The sequence below is a fragment of the Leptosomus discolor genome, chromosome 8, assembly GCF_034619465.1.
Source record: "Leptosomus discolor isolate bLepDis1 chromosome 8, bLepDis1.hap2, whole genome shotgun sequence".
Lineage (NCBI taxonomy): Eukaryota > Metazoa > Chordata > Aves > Leptosomiformes > Leptosomidae > Leptosomus > Leptosomus discolor.
In genome coordinates, this window is record NC_141398.1 from 10167939 (window position 1) to 10189480 (window position 21542).

Here is a 21542-nt window from a genome sequence, read left to right on the forward strand (position 1 = left end):
GATGCGTACTACATAAAGTAAGGGTTTTTTTGGTATTTATATGTATTATTTGAACACGATGATATTTCTTTTTTCTGACATCTCTGAAAGAAAAGCTTGTTATAGAATTGTCCAGCAAAATTTTAACTGTAATCTCTGTAATAAACCAATAAAGTGAAGAAGTTTCATATGTTGAGGATCCATCTTCTGTGAAAGTGTCATCATGAAGCATGTCAGAGGAGTGGTGGCCTGTCTGCAGAGAGTTTGTTGTGCTCTGAAAAACCTCTTTTCAGAAGTGAATTTTGAAAATTTGATTCCTGAATAGCGTTTTTATTAACGGAGTTTCTCATAAATAACTTTTATATTAGGACAGGAGAAGTGAACTAGAGGAGGAGTGTTTTCAACCTCCATAGCTGCAGTCTTCTGGGTAACTTGGATGTAATGGATTTCCTTAAATTCACAGTATAGGAAATGTTGCAGAACACATTGAAAGTACTTTGAACCTGGCAGCAGTTCCCACCTGCCCCAGGATTCTAGTGAGAAGTTCATGCTTATGTCCCTTCAAAAAGGGCTGGTCTCACTAAACACCAGCTTTCTGTTCGACATGGTTTGGCAGTCTGTGCGTGTTAACGTATGCCAAACATACCTACATGGAGATATGTCACAGTTTGAGGTTCTAGAAGAGACAGAACTGGGTGCTGTTTGAGTCCTTTGGGTTTAGGACGAGGAACATTCCAGTCTGTCAGGTTTCTGCTTACTTGTGTTCACTTAGGGGGAAAAAAAATCAGGATGTTGTTTACCTGCTTAGGTAAGTGGCGGCTTCCTTAGTGAAGGGAAGATGTTGAGTTTGTTTTGAGATGGGTAGTAGTATTGTGTGTGTGATTAGTTGTTTGGGGGTAGGTTTTTTTGGTTTTGTATCTGTCTGACAAAGACTGTCTCCATGCCAAATGAAGGGCAGTTACAGTTTCTTCGTTCTGCCAAACTCTGCACGCTGTGGGAGATTTTCTCTTGTGTACTGTGGAATATGCAGTAAAGCCGCATGGAATTAATTTTGCTTCTGAAAACTGGGATCAAAATGACATTTTCATAATTCCTCACCTGCCTCCTTATTATCTTTTTATTGTTGAGAAAACCATTTTCAAATGGACAGATAACAAAACCCCACTGTGATGTTCCCGGGGGCAAATACAGTTTGGCTTTTAGTGATGCATTTAGTACCTTGTGTTGCTTGATTTTTCAAGTCCAACACAATTCTGCTCAGCTTTTGTGATAGGTTCTTTTTCCTTCACCAATCTGCATTGCCACTGAAGAGGAGGAGGTAGAAATAATGAACTGCTGTTAAAAGATCTCTTCTCCAACCAGCTTCACTCAGTGAAGCACTGTTTTAAAAGTTTGCAAAAGTGCCACGTGAATGGTTGGTCAGTGGGTTTAAGGATTTCCTTTTTTAAGAAAAACTAATGAAAGACTATTTCCAAGTGAAAATTTTATTTTTAAATATTGAAGGGAACTTGTGAGATAGTTAGGATTCCTTTTTTTTTGGTCATAACCCTGAAACAAACTGGAAAATAGGAAACTGTTTCAATTGGATCCATAGTTTCATCAAACAGGTTTAAGTATCTCTAAAAAACCCAAACCAAACCCTAAAAAAACTTTGCTATATGAATTGTGAGTGGGAACACTTTGAAATGGCAAAGGGTAAGGGTAGAGCTGCAACTAGAAAAATGAAAGAGTTGAAACGCACCATTTGGTAGCTCCTGACTTGTTAAAAACTGACAACCTCTGTAAGGTTGGCAGGGCACGTGTCAAAAGAAGTAACTGTTGGTTGCTCTACTCGGTCTTCGCTTGCCATGGGGTGGTTTACATGAAGCATGTAGGAAGTGTGTTCCCTGCTGGATGTGGAGTTGTTGGGGCAGCATTCCAAGGAAGGCTGAGCTGTTGGGACAGCTTTGCTGCCAGTGAGGAGCTGTTCCTGCGTCTCCCACTTCTGACACAGGCTTCAGTTGCCCTGATGTCGGTGCCTGGCTTGTCTCTGTGAGCCTGTTCAGCTGTAACTGCGTTAGATTATAAACTCTTGGGGTTTTTTCCAGATAGTTTTTTATCAGGTTAGAAAGCTTGAGCTGGCTGGCTGAAGGTTGAAGATGGTGTGCTGAAGAGGTGGGACTGCCTGACTGGAAGTGGAAGAGAATGAACTGGCACTTTCAGTAGCAGTGAGCTATTAAATGAGCTCATCTGTAAAACCTCTCTCTCTCTCCCCCTCTTGCTTAGAGATTAACTTGCTGATAGGAAAAAAAAGGGAGTGAACTGGGTAACTAAGTAATTTTACGCTTCAATATAAATCGGTAGAAATGTTGTCAAGATTTGAGTAGTAAGAAGGAGTCCGTTCTTAAAAAATTATGCCAAAGCCAAAAGACTGTCTCAGATTTTCAAATTCTGTCAACTTTAACTGGAACTGGAAACAGACTTTCAGTAACATTGGTGATACAGTCATGCTGATAAATACTAGACTTTCCAACACTGAAATTTGAAAGAAAAATCAAAACACTGAATCAGATGCTTGAGCTTAAAGTAAAAGCTGCATCTTTCTGTGGTGTAGTTTTGCCTCTTAATTGGCAATTTAAAGAGAAATGAAGCCCATCGGACTTGCCTAGACGTGTCTGAATCTGGCCTTTTAAATTTACCACTGTAAGCCAGAAGTGGGTGCTGAAATCCAAGGAGTTATGCTGCAGTCTTACAGCTATTTATTTAGGGAAGCAGGCAATTTTACTTTATATGTTTAAAGGCAAAACAACGTTTTGTTCAGTTTGTGAGGGGTGCTACAAAATGCAAAGGAGATGTGAGAAATGAGGTCTTTGCTCTCTGTTCAGACAACAAAGATAACTGAAGGAAGGAAGAAGAAGGAAACCTTACGAGATTAAACCATGCTAAAATTGTGATATATGGGAGTTGCGTGTGTCTCTAAATATTGTGATTGAATAGGCATTTAAAATGTCACAGTACATGGTGAAAGTCAGGCATCTGCAACTGACTTCAGCTTGATAAATAAATGGTAGCTAGTGCATTCTGCAATAGCTGAAGTGGATGTATTAGTTACCTGGTTAGCTGTATATGCTTATAAATCAAATTCATAGGCATTTTGGTTTAGCATGGAATTTGTATCCATTCTAGTTTCAGTGCAGTAATTACAGTAGCTTAATTTTAGTGAAAGTAGACAGTGTCTTTTAATTTTTATTGCCATTATGTCAGTTGTTGAGATGGACATGTAATAGTAAAGAAGCTATTCATTATCTCTTGCACTTGTAGTTAAAACCTTTGGGGAACATTCAGGAAAACAGTGGGAGAGGTTATATAACATGCACTTAAAGGGTTAAGGGGAAAAAAAATAAGTAGGCTGTTGCCAAGTTAGAAGAGGATGAAATCCTAGGCCATGTCAATTTAAGTTAATTTGCTTTGTCAGTTGCTTTCAGCTATGAATGGTTGGAAGTAGGCTACCCAAGTTAGAGAAGGAGGCTACCCAAGTTCCTGTGCAGTTTATTTCTTGCAGCATGGGGCAGTGCTTGGCCGTAACATTAAGGGGTAAAGAACTGATCACTCATGGGGTCACTGAAATGAAACCTCTTGCACTAGTTGGTTGGCTGCATAGGTTTTTCACAGGGCTTCAAGGATGTTACTGTTTGATCTCTGAAACAGGACGACTTGTTTATTTTAAAATAAACTATTTCTCTCTGTTCAGTAGAAATGAGAAATACTTTCACTGTTTGCTGAGCTTTTAGAAATGAGAATTGAAGAATCGTTATAACTTACAACAGACAAAATTATTGGATACCTAGACCCTGAAATGCTGGCTTTTAGTTCAGCTACATGCATGGCTAAAAGCAGTGCAAAGTGTTTTGCTTTGTTGGATGTTAACATAGGCTTATGCCCTGTTAGTATCCTACTTTTGGCATGTTTTTAATCAGAATGTTTAATTTATTGAACTTACTGATTCTACTGTTTGTAATTTCTCAATAAATTTAAAAGCTAAAGAGAAAAACTGGCTTGATGATGGAACACTGATCATACAAAGATGCTGTGTGGCTGATGTTAGGGGGTAGGATAAGCATCTTCATGCTGAGTTATCTCTTGCAATTACAATTGTGCTGTAAATATGCCTTGTGAGAGAATTTATGTTACAAACCTATGCTGTTAAAGGAGTGATGCCATGCATTTCAGATCAATTTTTTTTTCTTTATGACTTTAGTCTTACTGTCTAAGGGTTGTGTTAGTTTTAGACATTTGTTTTGAGTCCACATTTGGCCATAAGCGTTACGCGGCTCTGTTGGTGCGACACCAGAGATAGATAGCAGTGAAAAGTTGGACTGATCAGTTTTGATGAGAAAGATTAGTAGGAAAAGGGCGTACATTTGTTCACATTTCTTAAGCGATTTTAGATTACCTTGTGTGTATGAGTGTTCCTGCTGACGTTGACAGGGTCCATCACTGCTTGTCTGCTGAATTTGGTACAGTTAAGATTTCCACTAGGTACATGCGAGTAGTCACACAAACCTGCTTTTCACAGCGACTGTTGCCTCTTCAGTGTGAGTCATACTGTGCAGAGTAAAAAGTGAAAGCTCTTTTGGTGTGTTCTGCCTAATTGCTTGTTCTGTGTCTCTGCCAGTGCATTCTTACTTCTTACCGTAACGTCCCATTCAGCAGATGCTGTTAGTAGGAGTTCCGTTTAAAATTAGTTGAGATTTATGGATTTGTAAGTGCAAATGTGAAGGTGTCCGTAACTGGTTATGGATAGGGAATGTTTGTTCAACTTGGGAAAATATCTGTTGGTTTTTGTGTTTGTTTTTTTTTTTTTTTTTAATTTTTTGTTAAAGAATGCAACACTGAGTTTTTATTTTTACAAGTTTTCATAACTCTTGTATTTCATATCATCTGCCTGGTAGCAGCTTTTTACCTCCTGTTGCCTCTTGTGGTTTCTGCTTTCTTCCTTTTAGCGTTTTCAAGCTCAAATTCTTCATTTCAGGATTCTTAATTAGAATTCTGTGTTCTGATTTATCTGATGAGCAGAGTTGTAGAAGGCAGTTAGAAGCAGCAAAACCAAAATGACCACGTCTCCCTCCTGATATGTTGTCACAGACATTTGTCTGTCTCTCTAGTGTTTTTAGTTAAATATTTGACAAAATTACGTGTCACAAGTCATTTAAAGGCGTGGCTGTTTTGTGGACCAGCATTGCTGAGGAACAGTGGTTTTTGTGTTGCTTCCTAATGGCTCTCTTTGGCTTAAACCCCCCGTTGTCTCGTTGGACTGGAACCCAAGAGCTGGCAAGCTGCTCTGTACTGGAATGAGTGGTGCTTGGCTGGCGCTGTCTCCCTGTAGCCCCACTGCTGGCCCTGTTTCATTTAGTTCTCACCTTTCAATAGTAGTTCCAGAGCAATTGCTTGGCCTCAGGTGCAAAACCATCTTCCCTCAAGGGTTGTGTCCAGCAAGGCGTGTATACCCCCTCACATCCCAGCCATACCAAAGGCATGTCTGGCCTCCCCTTACGCTTCACACAATCTTTACATTTGTCTTACATTGAGCAAAAAACCTGTAATTAATGGACAGTTCCGAAATGGAAGCTTTTTAAAGAATGAGAGCTTGACTTTGGTTCTCTTGATAGGGCAGCTAGGGGTGGGTGCCTGCGTGTGTGTGTGTGTACACATGCATCAAAATACGGCTCTACTGTACTCGTGCTTGTATACATGCCTGTGTGTGTCTTTTTCTTAAAGATCTGGACGTTGGTAGTTGGTTACCTGCTGATGGTTTCATTCAAGTGGAATACAGGCACTGAACGTTACTTGAAAGCAATCTCTGTCCCTGTCTGGATTATGCTGCTCTTTCACTTAGGTGAGTAACAAGAAGTTGTTATTCTAATGCACCCACTGGGATTCTGCTGTCTTGCAAACAAAGCTACTTTGGGCTCTTCCCTAAATCTTTATGCTGGAGTCTTAGCTGAGAGGCAGGTGGTTTCCTCTGCTCAGTGATCCTGGCTGCATGTGGCCAGTGAAGAGCATTGGAGTAGAGGGTGGGAAGGCATCAAGATGCTGAGCAGCGTGTGTCTTCCACTCCTCCTGCCCAGTTTGTGCTTCCTATGGGTTTCTCTTGTTTGGCTCACAGACCTGGTGCTTATTCCCTGACAGTGAGGAAGGGCTGGGGTCACATGTGGGTGGATTTAGACTTCCAGTTGTGATGCTTTTTAATATTATTATTTTCTTGAGAGCCTGCTGTTAGCCAAGACTGAAGCTGTAAAATGCATTTAATAGTAGTAATAGAAGAGAAAAAAAATAAATCTGTTGGTAGTCAACAAGCATGTCGACATGATATCAACAATATCAGATAAATTTGCCAGTAATCCATATAATCTGTTAATACAAGATTATAGCAATAGTCTTAGATTTATTCTACATATTTAATAATATAGATTATCAGATTATATTATGGTGGGATGGTTTATAGTGGAAGTATCATGCAAATAATAAAAGACTATCATGATGGAAGGTTTCACAGCATACTTCATAATTTACTTTGCTTTAGCAGCAGGTTTCAAGGGTTGTTCTAACCATATGGGGACACTTCCCTGAGGTTTTGAGCTACATGTAACGGCTTTGCATTTGTTTACATTTCGACAGTCTTGTATTTGCTGGAAGTACTAGCTGAAAAGCCAAAACCCAGGAAGGCACTGCTTGATGCCACTCTGGGGAGATCTAACATAAATACAGATTTTTTGGGGAGGAACTTCATTTGCCTCTAATAGCTAAAATGTTTTTATTTTGTGTATATTTTAATGTAATTTTGCATGTTGTTTTTAAAATTGTTTTCTATGTCAGTGTAATTTAAAGTCACTGAAATTTGGAACAGTAACAACTTGGTTTATTAATTGAGAAACTTGTTCACCTGTGTTTTCTGGTATTCCTTTGCATGAAAGTAGAAAACTTCTTTGCTTTATGACACTTCTTAGTTTCTGCCCAGACTGTTCTTGGTTGATGTGGTGCCTTTCTTGGTTTTGCTAAATGTGGAGTTTATTAATGGCATAATTTTTCCTGTTTAAAAAAAAAAAAAAAGCCGAAACAAACAGCCCCTGTATCTTTCAGCTTCTGTGGCAGGTTCCTGGAGAATTCCTGTGTTTCTGGTTATAGTTGTTCTGATGACTGTAGGCATGTTGCACGAACAGCAGAATGGAAAGGAGTCTTCTGGTAAGGAATGCATCATTGTTTTATTGTTGGAGGCCAAAGTTCTGTAAAGTCAAGTGAAAGAATCTGGGCTGTATTAGTGTAAATTTGGTGTCATACAGATTGCAAGAATTTACTATAAGATTTTTAGTATGCTTGTTTCAACGTGGTTTACTCGTGCTGAAGTGAGTCTTTGATTCCTTACAGAAAATCATTGCAATGTACCGATGGTTCCTTTCCATGGCAAAGTAGTAACTCTCATTATCAAGCCCAATTGCTTATGTTTTACAGAGTCCTATATGTAACTTGAAGCGTAAAGAAAGCCCAGGAAATCCGAAATTGGAGGCTAATTTTGAAAGAAATGGTCAATATGGCTTTAGTAGCTCCTATGATATTGAGTATAAGAGAAACTGAGACAACCATCCAGCAGGTTTCTTACATCCGGTCATTTGTTTTTAAAATACCAGTTTCTTAAAGCTATGGTTTGTGTTTAGACTTGGAGAAAAATAGGGTTTGCCTGTTGTGAGTCAATTTTGCATAAAAGCAAATGTCAGGTGTTCCTTTTTGGTACTAGCTGTGTGATTACTTTGGTAAACCTTTTTCCTGTCTTGCTGGTTTAGTTTTCTTGAAAGTCATCATAATTTTGGTCAGTAAAACGGATTATCTGATGTAAAGATCTTTAGATTTATCAGACTGCCAGCAGCTGCGAATGACTTGGTTGGTAGCAGTTCATTAGCAAGGAAACTGCTAAGCAAGTAACTGGTTCTGTGTTTTGGCTCCAGGTGTATTGTAATACTAAAATTAACAGCCCTCATTCCTGTTTGATTGTCTTGACTTCATACAATACGTTTTAAAAACTAACAGTGTCTATCCATATAATTTCTGTTGCTTGACACCTTTGGTGGGTATCAAGCAACAAAGAAAACATTTTAAGACTTAAGCTTTTCTTTATTTACATCCACATGTATATTTTACAGGGGCAGAGCTTCCTGGTCAGATGATTTCCATTGCTGCTTCAACAATTGCCATGGCAATTTCAATGACAGAAGATGAGTCCAATAATGAACGTTCCTCACAACCCTCAGGTGACTGAATACTCTGTAAGAAACATTTGAATTTGCTCTAAAGGCATGAAATTGGAGGGAATTAAAAACAAGTTTCAAAATAGTCCCTGTCCTCTTCATCCTGTCCAAAATCGCACATTTATATTTATTTTGTGAAACAGACTTACCTGGTTTTAAAAATGTTGAGAAGACAAGAGTATAAAAGCTGTCTTGCAAATGATAGTTTGTATGGCTGGCTGGCTGTACATTTAGAAGGTCTGGCTAGGAGGATTTATTTATTTAGAATGAGGGCACGTTTTTTCCTATTCTTTATTATTAACTTCTTTTACTTTTCCCTAGCTGCCTTTTGATTTGTCGGCAGTTATGAGTTATAACTGGATTTCTGGATCCCAGGTACAGACAGGCTGGGATAACTTTTGTGTACATCACAGAGACAAAAACCCCTTTTTTCCCCTGTTTAACTATGGCATGCTTAAAGCCTTACCTGAGGTGAGTGTACTTGGTGGTGTAGCTTGAGTCATGGTACTTCCACTTGGAATAACGCAACTAGAAATCTGTAAGAAATGTCTTGAAAGAGTTGCAAAGAAGGTGTTCAGATGTCCATCGCTGGTTTTGAACCTTACCGTCATTTTTCTGGTGAGGCCTCTGATGGAAAGCAATACTAGAAAAATAAGCTATTTTGGAGATCTCTGGAAATTGAAATATTTCATCTGTTTCCTGCAAGCAGACAAAACAGGTGATTCAACTTGACAGAATGTGAACTTAACAGAACTTCAGTTTGAAATTGACTGTGCCTGAGAGGCATCTGCTTCAAGACAGTATGTTCTTAATATTGTCTGTAATGTGTAAATCGTGCTCCGGTGGAGGAAGCACAGTGATTGTGCAGGAGAGAATTCTTTGAGTGTGTGGCTTTAAAAGCGTCTGTCTAAAGGCTGCCATTTGTGATACTAAAAAGTTACTGCAGCCACCAGGTGAAATGGTATAGAACGAGGTCTTCAGAAATCTTTTGGTGAAATGTAAACTTCCTGGGTTTAAATATGTCAGTGTAAGCTGTACTTGAAAACACGCTTCATTTTTAAATATGAAAAGGGCAGCTTTAGGCAAGTTGTTTTTTCTTATCTTTGTCTCTACATTTTACATGACTATTATCGTGATAAATATGGAACCCTATGGACATGTGTCCTGAAATTTGGAATGGAGCATCATGGTGACAGTTTGCTTATATTGCTGCCTCTAATCTTTTAATTTTGGAAGTGAGATTATTTTTTTTTAAGCTGGATTTTGAACATCTGGTCAGGCAACACTGTGGCACCAGTATGCTACGTAAGTGGTTGTGTTCTTGTTTGTTGCTGCTTTTTTTTTTCTAACTTACCCACCAATTTTAATTTTTTTTTTCTTTAAGACAGCTTTTTTCTGTTTTCAAGGTGTAACCTCTCTTGGCCAAGAGAAAACAACAGTGGTTTTACAAAGTTGTCTTTTATAGTGAACGTTTTTTGAGTTATTTTCTTGAGACAGTTAGCCAGATGGTTTTTGTTTTGTAAATTCTATTGTTTTCCTTCACAGCAGGAAAAGAACAAATATGGAGTTTCCTGTTTACTTCTAACGATAGTTCAAATAATTTTCCAACAATCTGTTGGGAATTAGCATTCTATTCTGTGGTATGTGTTAAGCATCCTTTTGGTCATCTTTGGATCTTCTGTGTGAATGGTGATGAAACACAATTCTTGTACAGGAAAAGGTTTTATCTGCAGGGTTAGGAAACTGCAACTCTTGCTTTTCCTCTGCGGTGATTTTTGGATGTTTTGTTGTCTTGCTTTGGAACTTGTAATGTAATACACTGTGTTTTATCAGAAGCATGAGACTTTGGAAGTTTTCACATCTTCAGCCAGCTGGAGAGCAGACTTCAGGAGGAAATCTTCCTTATATCTATTTTAAGTATGTCAGTGCTTGTCAAGGTTGATTAATTATCAGTAGCAATAACAGTGCTTAATACTGTATTAAATTAGAACAATTATTAATACTGTATTAAAACAGAACAATTAACGCTTCATGTTTTTGCGATTCTCCTTATACTTAAATTTGTTCATCAGAAAAACAGGGAGGGAAATAAGCTGCATTGATTTTTATAGTTTTTTCCGAACACTCATGTTTTTCCTTATTTTATTGTTGAATATTGGTATTTAGTGTTGGGGGCGAGGAATTTAATGATACCAGTGCAAGCAGTCTAACTTGTCCTTCCTGGTGTCCCAAGAATTTCCAGAGCATACAGCAAATGAGAAGTCCGTAGCTTAAGAAGCAGATACCGCTGTGGTATTTTGATAGCTGCCTTATAGGCAAGAGTCTGTTGTCTTGTTGGCTTTGAATATGATAGATACTGAAATCTGTATATGTAGTCATGACTCTTACTCTCCCCCCCCCCCCCCCCCCTTCTTCTAAAAAAAAATTTAAAAATATTTTTCTCTTGAAATTACAGAAAGATGTGGTTATTCATGAAGGGGTACCTTCATCCTGGTGTTCTGAAAGACTTTTTCATTCCTAATAATAAAAACAGCTCTTTCATCTAACTGAAGATTTTATTCTGATACCCTGCTCCATGGAGATACACGCACTTGCCTTCCTGTTTATGCTGCCATTCCTTTTCCTTTTATTTAAGGAAGGGAAGGAGAATAATTCAAAATGCTATGCCACTGAGGAGTTGACTTGACAGAGAACATACTGTGTAAAGAAAAGAGTGTCTTAAGAGAGCCTGGAAAATTGACTTTTTTGTTGGTTTTATTGTATTCAAATAAATACCATACGTTCTGGTTTTGCTAGAATTCTTTACTGAGTATTATGTTAGCCATTTGGGAAAGACTGTCATACTTTCATTAGTTGGAAGACAGAAAGGTGTTTTTTCAGGTTTCGTCTCTAAAAATACCATGAAGCACACTAAATGGGGTTTTACAGAGCCTGAAGTTAGTCTAAATCAGTATTCTGGTAGTTCTTTTTTTCCTATTTGTGTTGACCAGGCACTCATGCCTTGATTTGCAGAGCATATATTGCCAACAAAATGTGACCTTTTTCGTTTGCAGAGTTTGGTGGGTTTTTTGGGTGGATCAGCTTTGTGAACTGACTTAAGATACGGTCATCTGAATGGCAGTTCTGATGCTCAGGAGTCTGGGTTTGTCACAGGGAGAATACTGGGTCGTTGGCAGTGCCAGCTTAGTTTTGCTTAAAGTGCTGCAGAAGTGCATTCTGAAAAAGCTTGCTTGTCTTGGGATCCCCTGGGAGGTGTTAGTAGGGTTTTTTTTCCTTTTTTAACTTTTTTTTTTTCCCCCCATCAGCTCTTTCCCATCTGTGTTTTGCATTCTGTGTACACTCTGCGTAAGTTAGTAGGGAAACTGTAAGAGAATGAGGCTGTTTAATTGGTACTGCTCTTGACATTACTGTTGCTGTTATTTAATTAAGGTTTTCTTCATTGCAAAAATATGTTGATCAGATTTTTCATTATCAAAAGAGGGAATATTCTTTTTACTTTCATAAAAGTGACTGTACTAAGGGCTTTGGGGGCAAAAAGTGATGGAGAACTTTAATCTTGAGGCATAGACTTCAGCATACTAAGTTCCTTTGTTTTTTCTATTTTGGCTCTTAGCACTTCCTTCCCTTTGATAAATATTTGAGTTTCTGCTTGTTGTCATGTTACTACTTAGGTTTGTTGCATTAATTTTGGAGCAAAAACTTAAGAAGAAAAATGTTGAGTAAGTTGACTTGATAGGGGAGAATTCTCAATTATGGGTATACTGCTTTCAAATTCGTGTTACTTCAGTGCACTGTAAGCTGGATCCATTTGTTTCTTTTAGAACCCTTGTGCTTCATTAAAAATAGACTGAGAAGTAGAGGGGAACGATAAACCCTCTATTTCTTATGACAAAAACACTTTGTCTTTTTAGGAAAACTTCTCTTTACAGGTAATTTTCTCTCCCCTTATGAAAAATTAACTCATGTCTTTTCCTCTGAAGTGTAGTTTGTGTGATAGGGCTGGCCTTCATCCCTTTGAGGCATGAACTGATTTGCCAAGAAGCACTCCACCTGAAGCTTCTGCTGTGTTTAGCTGCTTGCAGGGTTCCTTCTTTCAGGTTGCATGCCGTTAATTCCTTTGGGAATATTCTGAATGTCCAGCAAATATGTTAGCAGCAACCATCTGACGTTTCTGTCATCCATCGCAGTGTCTATCAATTAGGTGAACCAAAAGATCTGCATTACTGTATTAGTGTGGTGGGGAAGTGTTTATAAGCTCTAAAAATGGTTCCCCTTACTTGTAGAACACCTGTGCAGATTCCTACAGCAAAAGAGTGTTCATCCAGTATGTGAGGCTGCAGAATTTGTCACTTACCACTACTGTACATGTATGACAAATCTGTCTTGTCTTTTTGTCCATTCTAGCTGTCATGCTTTAGGCTAGGAATGGCTGGAGTGACACATTGCAGCTAAAACCTCATGTGTGGAAGACGAGTTGTTTGACTGATATGCATGGAGTATGTCGTAATAGTTTTTACAGCAGTTTTTCTTGGTGGGAGGAAAGTGGTTCGTGTTGACGTGACACGAGTCCAGCGAAAGAGTTTTCTTCAGCATAGAGGAACTTTTCGGGTTTTCCTGTGCGTGTGTTCTTCCAACGTGGCTGCAGATTTTTCTCAAGTAATGGTGTGTGGAAGCGTGTGCATTTCGCCACCAGCGTGGGGCCTCAGTACAAGTTAATGCTGGTGTTCTCAGGGAGAGGTTCTGCGTACAGCGACTGAAGGGGGATTTGGTGGCGCCCGCAGTAGGCAGATGTACCAACTAAAAAGTTAAATAAATAGATAAGGTACTGTGTTCTCTAGACAAGAATTTTATTTTGGATGTAATATTTTTGCCTGAATGACTATTTACTGTTTATTTGTGAGTTTAACACACCAGATCACACTTTTAAATTTCATGTTTACTAACTTATGAGAGAATGACAACATTTGTTGCCCACAGATTTATGCTTGCCATTGTTACTAAAATACGTTACACAAGCAAGTAGTTTAGGATCGCAGTGCGAGTGCTGTGTTTGTAATGTGCGTTCAAGAAAAGGAAAAGCATAGTAAGAAATTGGTAAGATGCAAGCTTTCTCTTCAGTGTATGCTTTATTTCTTTGTTTTGTTTAAAGGAGCTTTGAGCAAATCTTAAGATTTCTTTTTGAGTACTTGAAGTAAAGAGGGATCAAAGATTTCTTTTAAGGCTTTAGATTTCTTTTAGAAGTGAATTACGTTTCATGTTTTTCAGGGTTTTATGGTTCTTTGGTAAAATATATTTGGCTTGTAATTTACCTGCAGTGACAGGTGGAGGTCTCTTAGAGGCTGTAGCACCCTTTCTTCTCTCTTCCTCCCAGCACTACTTGACATGGTGTTGCATGATGTAGGAGAGCTTACACAGCCTTGTTCTAGCTTTTCAAAGTTCAGATCAGTGCCAAGGCTGTCTCTGGTTTTCAGAGAAATTACAAAAAAAACCCAACCAACCCATCCAAAATGAAATGTTAATTGGGGGCTAGGGAGCATATTCTGTTGTTGTGAACATTAATGTGATAATTTCCACTTTGTTTGCATTTGTTTGTTTTAGGAGCAACAGAAGGTGATCAGCCTCCACATGCTTCATCGTCTTTCTCCTCCTCTTCATCCTCTTCTGGGAGCAGGCAAAGAGCTGAGATTGGATCTTTCCTTAGAAGAAAGAAAACTAGTGATATTTACTTCGTTACACTTGTGTGGGCCATTGTCATTGTCCAGATCTGGCTGAATTTCTGGATTGTGCAGCTATTGCCGGTGCCTTTTGCAGGTAATAATCCCATTATTAGAAATGTGTGTTAAATGATGACATTGGATAGCCTTAGGCTTTGTGTTAAATAAGATAGATGGAAAGGCTTGTAGGCTTGTGTGAGTTTTAATTCAAAGCTTTTTCAAGACACTTTGTTAAGATGAATTGTAGCTTCAAATAGGAAGATTGATGTGCACTGTTTGTTACCATGTGGTGGACAGCTCTGTAAAATCGCTTTGTCTGTTGACTGTTGTAGTTACTTGGAATAATTCAGTGCCGTACCTTACATTGTAAGAATACGTCGGTTTGAGAGTACTTTCTTTTTCTTCCACTTGATGTCATGTCTTTCATGTTTTTGCACCTACAGATAAAGAATATTTTACCTGTTATTTGGTAGTGAAGTACAGCTCATGTTAACTTGTAATTTCCATTAAAAATGAGTTGCTAGGCTTTATGGACAAGTCACGAGAGAAATTAGATTCTAATTCTAGCTCTGAGGTTAATTAGCTTTGTTGCTTCATATCTACATGCATCTATTCTCTTACATATTGAGCAAGAATGGAGTAGTTATGATCGCTATCTAAAGAGGTTATTTTAAAAATGAGTGCCACTTTTTCTAATACTCTTTTGGGGGGTGAATAGGGAGGATGGGAACTCTGGAAATACACGTGAGCTGCAATGAATCTGAAGGCATTTCCTCCCATCCCCCTACTGTAAACAAAGTGAGTTTCCTAATTTGCTTTGGTTTTTCTCTCAACTTCAATTAAAATGCTAATTTCCAGCATTTTAAAAATGCATTTAACACTTAAATGTAGCTGCTTTTACCAAAGGTGGGTTGGCCCCAGCTAGCAGCCAAGTACCTACAGAGCAAATCACTCTTTTCCTGTCTTCTCACCCATGAGCTACAGTCCCTTTGGGGAGGTACCACCCTGGGTGTCTCCTCATCCCTAGTCCCTTCAAGAGGCATACCTGCGTCGGCATGGGTCCTCCGTAGGACCCGGTCCCTCTGAGAGGTGTGCCTGCTCCACCATGGAGCACTTCTACTGCCCTGGCCTTTTTATTCCCCCTGTTCATCCCTCTGTCTCTTCTTTGCTGGTTCTCTCTGTGTTCCCTCCTCTTCTCCATCTCTCGTGTTTTCTGCCCTTTCTTAAATACATTTTCCCAGGGACACCACACCTATGCCTCATGGCCTCCACTTTGGCCTGTGGTGGGTCCATTGTGGAGCCACCTGGAACTGACCTTGTCTGGCACAAGGAAGCTCCTGGTCTTTCCCCACAGAGGCCACCCCAGTGGCCACCCTGCTACCAAAACGTTGCTATTTATACCCAATACACAAAACCATTATAAACTGTTGTGCATCTGGAAATCATGACTGTGGGGCTATGCCTGTAGGTTCGAGGGGCTGTGAGCTCTGAGCGGCATGGTGGAAAGAACAGCTGCATGTTTGGCTGTGGCAGTGTAGCAGCAGCTAAAGGGTAATGGGATGGTTAGGCATATAAATAGCTGAATACAGGGTAAGAGGAGAGAGAGATTTGATCTCTGTTTCATTCCAGTGTGGTTGCGACAAGAAACTGCCCAGTTTTGGTGTCTGGGCGTCATGGGAAATGGCGATGGCAGGTTGGATGTAGCTCACAAATAAATCATTAAAATGATTTTAGACTCACTGGAAGCAGAGCTTACATGGCTTAATTTATTGAAGAGAAAAGTCAAGGAGTGACTTAAGCACTGTTTAGAAATACTTGGGTGGGAGGAAAAATGGATGCAATAGTTTTGCAGTTAGGCAGACAACAATGAATGGTTTTAAGCTTGAGCCAGACAAATTTTGATTAAAATGTACATCTATAGCTGAAATGGATGAATAGTGCTGCTACCAGTCATTAGGTCTAAAGTAGCTAGCTGAACAATAAACTCATGCCAAAACAGAAATAAATTTTGAGAATATTTGTGCCTTTGTTGCCTTAGCGGTGACACTGGGCTTTTTCTTGGCGTGTAGCTGAATATAACTACATCACCACAAAAAATACAAAAAAGCAGTATAATGATGAACAGAGCCAAATTTAGAACAGTGGATCACATTAAGTGTCAGAAAGTGAATGATGATAACCTGGGTTGTTAAAAGAGAGGTGGTATTAAAAATATTTAGTAGTGGAAAATAGGAAGACTTATAAAGCCAGTTTCCTTGCAACTGTTCAAGTTTAAAGAGGCTAAGAACTTTAAGCCCTTCTGAGACTTTAAGGAGAATGCTTCTAGTATATAAAAAATGAAAATAAAATAACCCCCCAAATCTGTACATGGAAAGGTGTTAATTTCACCAGAGTTCTTTATATTGGTAGGCAGGACTTGCATGAAGTAGCATTTAGATTTCTAGAAATAGCTTGGTACTGTTAACGTTTTTCCTTGAATGCGTTTGTACTTAGGTAGAACAAGATGCTCTTTTAAAATTGCTTGATGTAGAGGGTGGAAAAATTATACTGTAATTATACCACGAAATGAAAAGGTGAAAAACGACTTTTGAATTCAAAAGCTCAGTAATAAACCAGGTTGTGGAACACTTGTAGCATTGTGTTCAGTGATGTGAGCCTGAGATTCCTGGTATTCTCATTTTAAGATCTTTCATTTACTTCCTTGCTTCTTCTGTTGCATCACTTTTTTAATTGTATTTTTGTCTTCAGGTCATTTTCTGCTTCCTGGAGGTGTTTGGAATTTCTTACTATTCAGCCTTTCTCTTCTTTTGCTTACAACTTTCTTAATAATAGTCCTCCTTTAGCTTTTTCTCTCTTGCCTCTTTTTGACCTAATATAGTTACAGCTGTGTGCTTGACTGTAGCACCTCCTGACATCACCTTTGCAACGAATGTACACTCAGTTATTTTAGAAGATACTATTTAAACACTTATTTTTAAATAACAGCAGAAGGTTAGAATGCCATTTCAGGTATGTTGCTCACCTTGTAAAATGCAAGCTTGCCCTGTTTTGCTGGGCAGCGGTTTGTGTACTTACCATGAGTTCAAAACTCATACAAAACTTCAACCTGTAAGTTAGATGCTGGCACTCGTACTGTATTTTCTCTCTTTTTTTTTTTTTTTTTTTTTCACATGTTTGTCATACGATCTTTAGTAGAAAGACTTTTAGACTAGTCTTTACTTCTTCAAGAGACTAAGTCCCGTATTTGCCACATGGTGGTGCCAGAGGGTAAGTAAACCAAATGTCAGCAAATTGTTGAAAGCTGTCCATGGACGAGAACCTAAACTATTACTCAGGTGGTTTACAGGTAATAGGCTCTTGTGGAACTTTGCTAAATGCCCTGTGGATATTAAAAGTTAAGGTTTTCGGCTATGTATGTCATTTTACGCATCTCCAAATGGAAGCATGATGGGAATTTTTGAGGATGAGGGAATTACTGTAGTGTTGATGAATGGCAGTAAGTGATGAACCTAGTTTGGAGAATAGTCTTACATAATTAAAAAAGCTTTATTAAAAGTACGCTTGAATGTAACGATGGGGAGTTCAGTATGAAACGTTGCTGTAGTAGGATATAGTTGGAGGAGTACTGCTAGCGCTTTCACAGGAAATTATTTTACTGTGTAAAATTTTTAACATTGACTGTAATTTTTGATCTACATGTGATGTTCACTGTTAATAAATTCTACTTTTAAAACAGTTAAGGAGAAATTAGGGGAATTACATGATTCTGTTGCTAATAGTTTTACTTTGTTTTCCTTTAGACCCGTAGTTTTTAATATTTGGGGATGCAGCATAATTTTTTTTAGTTTGTGTATCAGTAGTTTGGGGCAGGACTGGGTTGTGAGATCTTCCAGTCTATTAATGCTACATATAATAATTATAATTCTTTAAGTTGATGTATTTTGTAATGGTGGTTTTGTGACTGGTATGTTTGCATCAAAACTCCAGTAGAATCAGTTGCAATGCAGATCTTAGTTTGTAATGTGAATTAATCAGCTCCTCTGTTCTGCTGTTAAATTTTCTGGTGGCTTTGGGAGATTACTTGCTTTTCTTCTTTTCAGTGACAAGAAGGTAGATAAATTGAGTGGTGTAACATTTTGTGGGAAAAAAAAAAAAAAGATTATGGCAAATATTTAATGATTATTAAAGGTCAATTAGCTTCCAAAGAAAGTTTCATATGTATCATGCTTTTTTTGCTTTTACATTCCTGATTGTGATGGTTCACAAAATCTGCACATATACTCGGTAAGCGAGGGAGAGCAGTGCCATCGCAGAATTGGGACCATAGGCCTTATGCAAAAGTCTCTGGGCTTTATTTCATGGCGAGTAAACAGACGTGAGCTTTTATTTCCTTAACTGTAATGCTCGCCATTTCTAGTGTTGTTGAGAAGCTCTTTATTTTACAGTGGGTATATGTTAGGAGTGTTGGAGGAAGGCTGTTTGTGATAGCAAAATGCTTGGGTTTTGGGGGAAAACAGGTTGTAAGTATTTTTTCTGTGGGCTGGTTTTGAGGAGCAGTCTGGATTTTTCTAAGCTTAGTGTGGTCGTCCTCAAGCCAAGATAAGAAAACTGATCTCAAAATAATGTTTTTGAAGTTTAAAAGCAAAATTAATCGGTAGTTGTATTCCAGTTGAAAGTTTAAATGAACACTTCTTTACTGTGAAATTTCACGTGACCTGCTGTCAGTTCTTAAAGGAAAGATACAGCTTTAACAGTATAGAAGACCCAAAAACCTAAAAGAAAATTTCGAGCCCTAATTCTTATGTGTAACATACTGTTAAATTCTGAATGTGATGTTTTATGTGTAGTGTGGCAGGGAGTATGTGTGAAGATGTGATAAATCCACTGTACCGGAATCACGGAACGGCACCGGCTTATCCCAGGCCTTGCTCAGGACTGTTAGGTGCCTGCACACTACCCGATTGTGCAGCTTTCTTCTATTGCCATCTAAATTCCATGTGGATAAGCGTGGCTGTAAAGCAAGTGAGGAGATTAGTACTAAAACCATTTGAAAATTCTGGAAGTGGTTTCTAATGGGAAATAAAACTCAAGAATCTTTTCCTTTCTTTTTCATAGGTCTTCCAGAACGGAACAGATGTGTAGTCTTGTGGTGCTCCTCTGAAATATCTAACACTTAATTTTCTTCTTGTGGTTACAGTTTGGGCACTTAAAAAACTCGTGGTTCACTTTGGAGTTTTGAACTTCATGGCAAACCACTGCAAAAGTTGGTGGCAACTTGTGGAAAATTTTGTGAAGGAACGTCAGGAAGCTCTTGCTCCACGGCCCATCAGAGGGCTCGGAAGAGTCATGCTAAAGCTTGACAGTAAGGTATTTCTACTTATTTCCTTAAGCAACCTGAAAGTTTGTTTTATTCTCTGTTCACTGTATGCTGAGACGCTTTAATTCTAAAATAAATGTCTGTCACTAATGGACGTGTCTCATGTAAAAATATATCTGTTTTATGGTGTATTTTAAATCATGTCTCTTCTGTCACTATTCACACTTAAATATACATTTAAACTTTGTTAAATGACTACATGCAAAGCTTGACAGAAGTCATGTTTTAACTGTTGAGTTACCTTTAGAAGATTCTTTACCTGAGTAAGGCAAACTTCTCATGGTTCAGTCACCTTACATGATTATAAAGATTTTGAATTTAAACTTAATGAGCTTTAATCTGAATGGTGAGATGTTCCTACTTCTGTTGTGAAAACTTAACTTAAAAAGCAACCCATTTTATTCTGTAAGTAGGGCCTGAGCTAGTTTGAACGCTCTTACTTATACTATCTGTATAATTACAAGTACAGTTGTTGAACACAGCGGCACAGTGGTACAGAAGGGAGGCTTCCCTCTGTAAGAGAAGAAATATATGGGATGAGGTATTTGGGAAGTGCCATAGAATAAGGCTTCTGTGCTTCCCTCCCTTCTCCCCGACTCAAAATGCACCCACGTTTGCATTGGAAATTGCAGAGTTGGAAAGCTCCGTAAAGTTTGTGAAGGCTTCTTCATTCAGAATTGTCAGTTTTGACGTAACCTGGTAGATTATTTTGTTTGTAATGGCTATGCTAGTGTGTAAGAATGTGCTTTTTGTAACTGTGTTGTTGAAGTATTCTCTGCTTTAGAAAAAGCCATTACCTCGGTTTCTATAACTGAAGAGCTGAACCCTGTAAGTACCTTTGTCAGAGCATCTGTACCTCGGCACATTTATCTGCGGTTTATAGCTCTGAATTCCTATAGGAAAAGGAAGAGCTTAAGCTCAGATCTAATGGGTAAATCGATGTCAAAAGGTCAACGAAAGCATTAAAATGACTGTAGGAAATAAGTAACCATTTCACAGAGTTCATTGAGGAAGAATTTGAAAAAGGAAAAACCTTTCAGAATGCAGCTATGAACAATTTAAAGGGGGTTTCTGAAAGAATTAGAAACTATTAACATGTTACACAAAGCTTTTCATTAAGAGCTTTTGTTTTTTTAAGTAAGAAGACTCTAGACGCAATATTGTACGTGTTGTATTCATGAGTTGTCAAGTTTAGTATCCTTTTATTGCATAACTGTGTGATATAGTACCCTTCCTAATTCCGCTAAGTCTTTTCTCCTTAAAGAAGGTAGGGCTTTTGTCGTAATGTGCAGCAGAACTTCCCACTCTTCGGCTTAAATGTATTTAAGGTCAGTTTATATTCATGTTGTTCTTGTCTAAGCAAAAGGACAGTGTTGGCATAACGCATTTCTCCATCTCCCCTCTTCCTCCCATTTTTTAGATGACGGTCATATTCTTTCTGAGTCTGTGCTGTGTGTATTAAAGCAATTCAAGCTCTTCTGGCTGTTATAAGAAGGACACTTGATATTCTGCATGATTCTGTTGTCCTCGTTTGTGTCTTTTCTAATTACAGTTCACCTGGATATGCTTATTCTGTGCATTGTAGGATCATGGATGCATCTTGCCTCTGAGAATGTGGGAAGCAGTGCTACAGGCACAGAATTGGCAATTCTGATTTTGGGAGGGGGGTTGGGAGAGGAGAGGAATGAAAATGACATCCTTGCAAGTTTTTTAGAAAGGATGGATGAGCTGTATTTAAGTTGGATTACCAAACATTCTGGCTTCAATAGGCACTCTTGAAGAGGAAGTAAAAGTACACAAACATCGAATAGAAATTCACAGAGTAAATTGTTACAGCTTACCTTTTGTGTGTGTGTGTGAGAAACCAAGATTGAACGATCGTTTCCTTTGCAATTAGGTGTTTAACTTCTTAATGTTTTGTTTATACTTTCTTTTCCTGGGAACTGAATCTGCTTAGTAATTCTTTTTGCTTGTGGGGTTGTTTTTTTGTTCGTTTTTTTTGTTTTTGCACACTGAGTTAATTGGGAGGCTGAATCTCAGTATCAGGATGTATTTGGAGTCTTAGCTGAGTATAACAAGCCATTGACAAGATCTGTTTCACACAAGTATCTAGTGGTACTACTTGATCTTTCTAAAGTGATACGCCCGATTAGGAAATAGTTCCAGTTTTGAGTAAAACGTAGTGAGGACATG

At 38.4% G+C, this 21542-nt stretch overlaps 1 protein-coding gene across 2 annotated transcripts in view; it reads left to right on the forward strand.

The window, feature by feature from the left end:
• TMEM245 (transmembrane protein 245) overlaps positions 1-21542 on the forward strand; it is an 88220-nt gene that overhangs the window by 6201 nt on the left and 60477 nt on the right. For both annotated transcript variants that reach the window (XM_086469218.1, XM_086469219.1), the window contains exons 2-6: positions 5737-5854; positions 7099-7200; positions 8154-8261; positions 13857-14069; positions 19170-19339. In XM_086469218.1, the coding sequence (XP_086325344.1) occupies positions 5737-5854; positions 7099-7200; positions 8154-8261; positions 13857-14069; positions 19170-19339 (711 nt within the window). The remainder of the gene's footprint in view (positions 1-5736; positions 5855-7098; positions 7201-8153; positions 8262-13856; positions 14070-19169; positions 19340-21542) is intronic.